The 10,572-nt window shown below is 35.2% G+C and overlaps 1 protein-coding gene across 4 annotated transcripts in view; it reads right to left on the bottom strand.

Annotated features, from left to right (window-relative positions):
- The window catches only part of LPIN2 (lipin 2), a 46,215-nt gene that overhangs the window by 18,840 nt on the left and 16,803 nt on the right, over window positions 1–10,572 (bottom strand). For all 4 annotated transcript variants that reach the window (XM_014938578.1, XM_014938575.1, XM_014938576.1 and 1 more), the window contains exons 3-5: window positions 9,443–9,538; window positions 5,666–5,964; window positions 1,488–1,595 (exon numbers count right to left, since the gene is read on the bottom strand). In XM_014938578.1, coding sequence (XP_014794064.1) covers window positions 1,488–1,595; window positions 5,666–5,964; window positions 9,443–9,538 — 503 coding nt within the window. The remainder of the gene's footprint in view (window positions 1–1,487; window positions 1,596–5,665; window positions 5,965–9,442; window positions 9,539–10,572) is intronic.

Raw genomic sequence — 10,572 nt, 5'->3', positions numbered from 1 at the left:
AAAAAAAGGGGGAAAGGAACATTGCCCATTTCTCTGTTACACCGCAATTTGTACTGGCTAGCTTCTTGTTCTTCTTGTTAAAAAAACCCCAAACTATAGCCTAGGTATCTCACACGATGCACAAACAAGTTGTTAGAGCAGACTATCCCCTAATATTTAAACAAGAAGAGAGGCATGAATTGTATCTCCCAGATATAGCCTGCTGGTCTATGTTAGCTAGAGTTTTATGAACTGGAAAGGAGTATCAGCCTCTATGCTACAATTATCTAGGGTATATAATCCATACAACACCGTGTCAATCCTCAGGGTCAAACACTGACTGCTCTACAGTCACAAAACCACAAACCTTTGGGGAACGTTTGAAGACTACATCTCATCAAGTACAACTAAGGATGTGGTTGGCAGCCCAAAGCATAAAAAGGAATGATAATGGGATTTCCTGTCCAACTGCTTCTATTCATTAACAAAGTATGCACTGTGGGAATTAGCAGGCACCAACCATGGTGTGGTATATTCTGATTCTACTGAGGCCACAGCCCTACAAACACCCGAAGCAGAGGGATTTTATGCACCTCAAGAAGTATCTGCTGAATCTCTCTCTTCCATTCTGTACTACCATCTACTGATACAGAAGAACAGAGTCCTCTGAAAAGCAGTAAAACCAGACACTCACCAAAGAGTTAAGACGAATCAAGACACTGCTTAGCATGCTATGTGCTATATATATATGCCCTTCCCCATACCTAATGTTCAGGAAAAGTATGAAATTCACCTCAAGTACTACCACATAGGGACAGAATGCTTTCTTGAGCAAACAGAGATTGATGTTAGAGTGGTGAAATTCAAAGGGTGAGTCTTGAAAAATCTAGAAACTGAATGCAAGGGGAATATAATAGCATGATCATTAGAAACTGAAGAGCTTGTACGTATAAACAGAAGTCCCCTAGTCACTATAACTGAAAACTGACTGCTGGGCTGTATTACATCATTTGTAAGAATCCACGATCAACTGATACCGCTTCTGGTATCAGTTAGTACTCCAGTAATTAGTAAAGGTCCCTTCCAATCTAGACAATTCTATGATTCAAGGGAAGGACCTAGCTTTACCTCAAGTAATTTGCATTATTTCACCTGGCAAATTCTAACTTACATACTCAACACTTCTGCTTTATGGCATATCAAATGTTACTTACACTAGGGTGAAAGACAGGGAACATATTCAGTCTCCATACCCTTCTTAACCTAAGGAAATCTTATATACTGTATTTTCTTTCTCTAATAGTGAATTTTAATAAGAAAGATTTTTTTCACTTGAGAGAAAAAACAAAAAGACAAAAAGTTCCAAGTATCAAAAGGAGTATTTGATATCACAACTTAGGCATGTTTGATAGTTTGACAGATCAGGAAAAAATATGACTAAAAATGCATATTAATTTTGTAATAATTATTCATCCTTACACCTATGATGACATTACAAAGTGACTTACTTCTCCAGAGGGGACCAGTCTCCATCAGATAGGGGGTAATGATCCTTTGAGTGATAAATCAAAGATTCTTTTTGTTCTTCACCCTTTGGTGATGAATTTGAAGATCCTCTGTTGAGATACATGGGACATTAAGTCAGCTACAAGAAATCTGCATTACTAATTCAGCTGGAAAAGTTACTTATGTTATTAAAAATTCAAGATCAAAAGAAAGAATTGTGTAGTGTGAAGAATTCACTGTTTACAACACATCTTTATATAACTTATAATAGATATAAAAACTATTAATACTTGAAAATACTGTTAAAAAACTACTACTCTTGACATGTAAGTTAACATTGAAGAAATCACAACAGCATAAATGATATCAGTTTATACAGCCAGCTGATATTAATCAAAACCCAAAGATGAACAGAGATTCATACATAACCTTTACTATGTAAACCCTAGAAAAACTGAAAAAATTAAATAGAAAAAGGAGTTTTGACAATGCACTTTTTGACGGCATATTTTACAAATTAACACCAGTACGAAAATAGGGGTAAGTACTAGCCTCACAATTTACCCAAGAATTTACAAATTAACATGAACTACAAGAAGTAGTAAAAAGCGCTTTTCTAGCAGTGGGGTTTGCTTTACACAGGGAAGTCTGCTCTGTATCTATAACCAAAAACAACCCTCAAAAAACAAACAACAAAACGCAACCAACAGTAAGACGCACTGAGCAGGCAAGCATTGTATTTTACACACAAGTCCCTTTTAAATATTTCCATCGTAAGTACTCCAAATCATTTTCCAGCTTGCTGAATTTAACAGAATAAATAGCTGTTCTCAGGATACAACTAACCGGTTTTGAGGTTAGATCAGGGGCATCATGGCTACACGGTGGATAAAATAGAAGGAAAATAAGCCTGAAATTTGAATGTAAAATGCAGTACAAATTTCTTCAAGCCATTATATGAAAGAAAAAAGAAAAAGCATTTTTCTTCCATTAGCAGCACGGTTGCACTGGACTTCTTTTGGAATGCTAACACTAATTTCTCTTATGTACAGACAAAAGAAAATATTTTAACATTATCTATTAAAATACATAAATATTTAGAATTTACATGCTTACTTAATACAGCCCAAAGACCCTAAGCAGATACAGTGATCTACCTCTATCTATGGAAGTCTTTCATTTGGAAGACTAGATGATGTTAAACACTGAACCCTAAATATGTCTTAATAGCTCCACTTCTGTTACTATGAAACACGATGGTAACAGCTTGACTTGAGATGAGACCTGCAGAGATTGTCCATCCTTCATATTCATAAACCAAGCTATATATATATACTATATCCAGTGCTAAGTATCTCCAAAAGAGGAAAAAAGTATTATTGAATAATTAAGGAAACATATTAAAAAATTATTACAGAGACATCCTCAATATTTTGACTTCAGAGGGGGCAAGATGACACACAGGTGGTACTGAACAGATTTTATTCAGTGGAAATTAGCAACCAAATGAGTTCATATGAAGCATCAAAAAAAAAATTAAATTTCATCCATAAATGGATAAACTTGAAGGTTAAAAATCCAAATGTAGTCAAAGATTACTGAAAGTAAGAGGGAAAAATCAGTATGCATTAACTTATAACTTTGAGTTGCACTATCAATTCTAAGCTATTCACTTCATAACATTCATAAACAGTGCTATCAGTTTTTTTCATCCTATCCACTTTATACATGGTCTAAATAAACATGTAAAATAAATATATAAGATTTTAGAGACAGATAACTACTTTAACTCTTTAACACCATTAGCAGTGGAGAATTAATGCCCTCTATTTCTGAGTGTACACACTGTAATCTCAGTCCTCCTGGTATTATTTTAGGTAAGTCAAGCACTACTAACATACCAAAAATCATAGCGAGAAAAGCCAAAGGAGATATTTTTAAAGAACTTGTATAAACAATTGGAAATGGATTTTCCCAAGGAACAGGAAACAGCTTATTTTTCACTTTATAAGAATAGAACTAGATAAGACAGTACATAATGGTATCTGTGGCTGAATTTTTGACCTTCCTGTTGGAACATCAGCCTTCCTTTTTCTGTCTCAGTTTCACTTTGAAATCTGAAGCTATGTCTAATAACAGTTATTTAAGTTTCTATTTCTTTCTTTTTTTAATCTTTTTTTTTCCCCCCAAGAATCATGCATTTATAACTACAAAAAAAACTCCAAAACAAAACAAAGCAGCTGATGTCACCTTACATCCCTGCAGGATGTGAAAAGAAAGCTTACGAATCTTTTTTCACATCTCTTTAGCTGAGAAGAAAACAGTGTATGCCTATTGCAAGGCATTTTATTTTCTGCCTTGGTAGGTCACTGCAACAACTGTATATGAACTTCACTAACAGACACATAGCCACAAATCTACTGTCTCTGGCCTTTCATCACTACAATGTATTTTTTCAGTCCTGCATTTAATTGCCATTCACAATAAATAAGCATTCTTTTATAAAATTTTCTTCCTTTCACATCATAACACTCTTCTCTGATTGAGAATGCATTTCTACTGCTGTTTCTCTTTAGAGATATATATATATATGTTAAAAATGTGGTTTTCAAATAAAAAGCTTTTTCAATCTTTCATTCTAGAGAGTCCAAAAAAAAAAAACTAACCCACAAAGCAGAGTAACCTTTACGGAAACACCATGGTCACATGAACACAATGGTTCAGCTATGACTAAACATTTGACATTTCAGTCAAACCTACAAGCTTTTATTCATCTCTAGTCAAATGAAGGTAATTGCTACATTAGCAATATGAATTCTGAACACTGGATGAAAACAGCCATTATTGTCATGACATGCTTAAATTCTTCATACATTTGTAATAATTTATTAAATAAAGAATAAACAATTCATGGGTTATATCTTCCTCTCTTCCTGTACTTGATGGTTATTTTTAAAAATATTTTTGGTGGTTTCACTATGACAAGTTATTGTTGTCTTAATACTTTCACACTGAAGACTGAACAAAGATCTTGTTTTTCTAAAAGTGGAAAAAAAGGAGAAGAAAAAAAAATCTCAAACCAAACATGCCAATTCCCAGATTTCAAAATAGCAGTAAATATCTAAATGACAATTTGTTGACACAAATGACAGCAAAAAAGTAAGGTGAATGAACTAAGAAAGCCACAGACATTCTAGAAAACATTTGAAAATCCAAATTTTATTTGTTGTGTTTTATTGGTCATAGGTGTGATAACAAATTCATGTTTTTAACAGATTCCCGTTTTTCTGTTGGCACTAACCTTTTTGACCAGTTCTTATTTAATCTGAGACTCCCTTGAAGACCCACACCAAAGGAGTTTTTTCAGTTATAATCTGTTCTCTTATACCAAAACATTCTTCCAATTCCCAGACAAGATCTTGAACTTCTTCAGACAGTACCACATTTAACAGTAATGCTGTCCGATAAAGCCGCTAGCTTTGTCTAAAAACTAAGTCAACTTCTTTTGTTAAGTAGCCTGAGAAACTTCCACAGAAAACTGATGAGTAAGCCTTTCCTGGATTATAAGCATTAATTTGCTTGATAGGAAAGATTACAGTTACAGAAGAAAGTTATTACTCATATAAGTTTCTTCAGCTTATTAGTATGTGCTACCACTTTACTGCAAGCTCTACTTTACTAGTAGTTTATCCACTTCAAAATACAAGGCTGACTCCCCCCTGCTTTATGACTACATACATGCAAAAAATTCTCTTTACTAATGCGAAGGAGCATTCGTTTCTGTAGCTTTCAGTTTCCAAAGTACAGAGAAGTCAAGTTCAGATGTGGCGTACTACAGGCGTCCCACACTGCAGCTTATGTGGAAGTTACCAAACACACTACAAGACCACTCTGCTTCATCAAAGAAATTACACTGAAACTTCTCAGTCACACGACAGATCATGATAATGCTTCTTCACTCGAATGGGCTTAATTTGATTTCATGTTCATAACAGAATGGCCCAACCTGAAGGAATCTGTAAAGATGTGGAATATAATGGTTTGCAGTTTTGTTTGTTTGAGGAAAAGTCTACCCATAGCCTATTGAAACATGCATTCCTTGCATAGAGAAAAGGTACAAGTCACCTTTTAAATGTTCAGTGATAACAGTGAAAGCAGTCACAAAGGACTGACAGTTTACCTTAGGGGTTGAACACTTTTTTCATCATCTGAGCTTATTTCCATTTCAAAAATCTCTTCCGTCCCAGCAGAAGAGATCTGATCTTCCTTCCTGCTATCTTGTTTGTATTTCTTTCTTCTTCTTTTTTTCTTTTTCACAGAACCTGGGGTGAACACAGTCTCTGTTTCCACAGGGTGTGGAATTTCTGAGTTTACACATGTCCTCTCATTTTCATCTGATTTCAAATGATTGTCAGTGTCTTTGAAAAACTGGTCTTCAGTGGGTATTGGAGATGTTGCCAAATATGCAGGTACTTTTTCCTAAACAAAAAAAGAAAACAAAGAACAGACTAATTTTTTTACTTTCTTTTGTACATCCAGGATAGCTGTTAGTCACAGATTAAACCTTGCATCTATATTTAAACACAAAACCATACAATAGCCCAGCAGTATGAGGCTGATATCCAGAAAGGACTCAAGTTCACTAAAAGGATTACAGAAGTTCAGGAAAATGAATGTTAGTATTCTTACAGTTTCAGACACATACAACTGATTTTGTAAGCAAAACAGAACAAATATTCCAGTCAGTGGAATGTTTTTGAAATTATCTGCCCTTGAGCACACCAGCTCTATCCATGCTTAGTAAATGTGTTAATAAAAATAGGCTAATTAAATCCACTGCTGTCTACTAATTTTGAAACAGATGCATAAAAAGGTGTAGGTTGGAAGTGACATCTGGAAATCCTCTGGTCCGATCTTCTGGTGAAACTAGGGCCTTAGGTCAGGTTATCCAGGGCCTGTCAAGCCAAATGTTGAGTACTTCCAGTAAGGGAGAGTTTGCCTCTTCTCTAGGTAACCTGTTCTTGTGTTATACTGTTGTCATAGTGAAGAATTTTTCTTATATCCAGACAGTATTTCCCCCTTGTGCCCCTTGTCTTATCACCAGGCATCCCTTGTAAAGACAGTGCCTCTGTCTACTCTACAACTACCTTGTAGGTATTGCAAGATTGTGGTTAGATTCCCTCTGAGCCTTCTCTTCTCTAGGTTGAACACAGTCAATTCCAGCAACTTTTCTTCCCATGTTAACTTCTCCAAACCTCTGATCATATTGGTGGTTCTCCACTGGACTCCTATTTTCTCTCCTGAACTGGAGGAGACCAGAATTCAGCAGGCCAGAACTGCGTTCCAGGTTTGGCCTAACAAGTACTGAGTGGGACAATCCCACATCCCTCTATCTGCTGGCTCTGCTCCTGCTGATGAAGCCTAGGACATGTTTGCCTTCATTGCTGCCACAGCATGCTGTCGGCCTCTCCAGCAGAGATGCATTTTATGCAGTCAGACGCCAGCCTGTACTGCTGTGGGGAATTCTTCCAAACTAGATGCAGAACTTCATATATATCTTGGCTAAATATTGTGCAAATCTTGTTGGTCCACTCTCCCAGCCTGCCAAGTTGGTTCTATGTGGTGGCTCTTTTTCTGGACTGTCTACCTCTCATCCCAGTTCAGTGTTACCCACAAAATTAGTGAGGGAGCATTCAGTCTTGTCATCCATGTCAGACACTATTTATGTAAAGTATCTTTCAAAAAGAAAAACTCAACTATAATTTACTCAGGTTAAAACCCACAAGCAAACACCAACCCTCAATTAATTACAACTCACTGTCCGTGGAAGGAACAATTCAAATGAAAGAAAAGCTTTACCAATCAACTACCTGATGCTTACACACATCACAACAAAAACCTTAAAAATAATGACACCTAAACTGAAAGAAAAGCACTGTGACAGAATAAAGACAAAGTAGAACAAAAGTAGAAGAGAATGGAATTTGCATACTAGGGAGAAAGAGTTATGGGCTCAGTTTCATGGCAAGTGTATAAATAAATACAAGATGCCTGTTGTTTTACAGAACTTTTATGCAGATTAGTCAAGAACTACATTGTATCAGAAACAGCCACAGCACTGATACCACTTTTGATGTGTTCAAAGTCTGAACTGCTACTTCTTAATATTAAATTCAATTTTTCCATTGAGTTAAGAGTTACAGATCAAGTTTTGTTCCACTGGTTATAAAGTAAAGCAGAGAAAGAAGAACAAAATACAGCACTAATGACTCACAGATTTTTGCATTGTGAAAAATCTCCACATAAAATAATACCACCTAAAATAAAGTGAATATCCTATACAATTATTAATAAATAACCCAGAATAACAAGACAGAATTATAAAAACAAAACCAAACAAACAAACCAGAAGAAAAGTTAAAAGAAAACTGGCTGAAAAATGATGCCTGAATGTTACATTATAATAGTCCTGATTTACATGAATTGAGGCATGTGGTGTTACTTTTGAATGTCAAGATATGAAAACAGCAAAGACTGACCACTCGGATGAACCTTTCTGAATACATTAAGAACTCAATGAGAGTTTTATCATTTATATCTTAAAGCACAGCTTCAAGAGGTGACCACAAAGTCAAGTTGATCAGTAGCAGAAATACTGGGAGAAAAAAAAATGTCTAAAAGCACTAAAAAAAAAAATCTCAGTCCTCTGCTTTGTAGCTAACTCAATCTATAGTTTCAGCATAACTACCAGCTTTCCAGAACACGTTATTCACAGATAAGGCATTCTTGTTATAAATGAGAATATACTAAGCAAGTGTGATAGCTTCTTTAAAACATTGTACTGGGGACAAAGGTAGTGGTTATCACCCTTGCTTTCTGACAGTCTGAAGACTGATCACTTCCCATCAATGGCTGACACAGCCTACTTCTATAAACACAGCTTTCAGTTTTGATTTTAGTCATGGTGTACGCTAAATCAGAACCCAACCTTCCTTTCTCTTAAGTGTTATGAACTCCTACCCCAAGTTATCATTCAGGATCTTATTGCTTATTTTCTCTTTCTGCTTTAAATTATATTTAACTTATTTCAAAGTGACAGTTTCCTGCAACCAATCCCTCCCAGTAAACAAGTAGCGCCCTAAACTAAAAAGTGGATCAAGCTAATTTCCTTGAAAGACTCTGATTACTGATAGCAACAGGAAATGAATTCTTCATCTGTTACTTCACTGAGACAGAATTTTGTCTTAGAAGAATTTTGTTTTAGAACTTTGTATGTAGAAATTCTTTCCTTCTGCCTTGCTGAAAAATGCCATGAGATTCAAAAGTGATCAAAACCAAAGCTCAGGATGGAGCTGTAATTTTGTGATTACATAGGTCTCAAATCCTTAGGAAATCAGACTAAAAATGAACCATTACTCCTCTTTTTCAGAGGCTCATGAGCTTCCAGCCACAATAGGTTCTTGGGAAAATAATTACTGTATTAGAATACAAGAATTCTCAAGTCAAATTTACTGTTAACTAGTGAAAGTTTCATAGATAAAATTGTGAAAAACTGTAATAAAAAGTTGTAAGACAAATTAAAAATATACCAAATTAGATAAGCTTTATCAGTATACAGAGGTCAGTAACACAAGCCATAAGAACTTAAGGCCAAAGTTATTATTATAAGTCACTGCAATCTGTGTGTGATGTGCAACTGTAACCGCAGTGAACAAGAAACAAAGTAAAAAAGTAATCAACTAATATTTCAAATAAAGCTCTAATAAAATAATAAGAATAATAAAAAAGAATTAGTTACTTTTTTATCACTGGTAGCAGAATTTCACAAAACACCAAGCATTTTGGCAGCATATGAAAGTGCTGTTAAGATTCAGTCACAGAAAATACACCCTTCATAAAAGTTACAATATTATCAACAGTACCGCATTGTAGCCACCATGAAGCACAAAAGCCTTACATTTTCCTCTTCAGTTTCTTGTACAAAGAAAGCTTCTCCATTGTCACCCAGTTTCATATGAAGATCAACAGCATCACCATTTATTTCTATATCAATCTGTGGAAAGAGACAATTTAATGTAAATAATTCATCACAGTGGAAAGCACTGACCTCAAGGCCCACGTCACTGAGAGTAAACTTTGTTCCATTGTATAATCATATATCTTTCTCCTCCCTCTGCTTTCTGAAGGAAGTCTGTTATAATAATCATCTTTGTTTTGTTAACCTCCAAAATGCATTATGCTCCTAGCAGAGAGCCTAACACCTACACCAAAAATTGGGAAAAAAACCCCAAACATCTGAAGACTGAATCTTGATCAACTAATCGGAAGAGCTAGAAGCATGAATAATAATAATTGATCTAGTATTTATTTCCTGGAAGAATGATGAAGGATGAATGAGACTGTTCACGTTCACACATTAAAAAGTTCAACCTGAACTGGGGCCTACTACAAATCCGAGTCCTGAACACCAGAAGTTCAAGACAACAAACTGGAAGCCTCCTGGAGGCAGACTCTGTTTCAACAGGATAAATATTTGCCACAATTATTGCTGCAACTCAGTTAATGTTGCTTCAGATTTTCCTGCTTGCGAGTTTATGGGGATACGACATAGGACCACAACCCTTTTGCAACAATAGTGCTTTCATCTGTGGAAAAATGTTTTATATTCTGATAAAAAGGTACATTAACTTAGATTACATTGCACAGGAGGGAGCGATTATCCTTTCCCACATGTATGAAATAAAAGAAAAAAACAAGTGTCTTTCTAAAATCAAGATACAACTATTTTACTTTCTCCTCTTTGTGAAATCTTGAGCATCCAGTTAAGTTCCATCCCAATTTTTTCCAAAGAAAGTACATTCAATATTCAGATAAAGTTACATTAATTTTCAGTAAATCTGCTTATCTTATGGTATCTCTACATCTGCGCTTAGCCTAGCTAATTAAAAATAATTTAATACATGTCAGATAGATACACGATGGACTTGCCTTACTGTAGAAAATGCCAATAGCATTTCAGGTTATATATAATTTAGACACTTCTATCAAAAGGAGATCAAGTTAAATACTGTAATTGCTATGAGATAA

The sequence above is a fragment of the Calidris pugnax genome, unplaced genomic scaffold (assembly GCF_001431845.1).
Source record: "Calidris pugnax isolate Ruff unplaced genomic scaffold, ASM143184v1 scaffold13, whole genome shotgun sequence".
Lineage (NCBI taxonomy): Eukaryota > Metazoa > Chordata > Aves > Charadriiformes > Scolopacidae > Calidris > Calidris pugnax.
The sequence above is the reverse complement of the archived record's forward strand: the minus strand, read 5'-3'. Positions and strand labels throughout refer to the sequence as shown.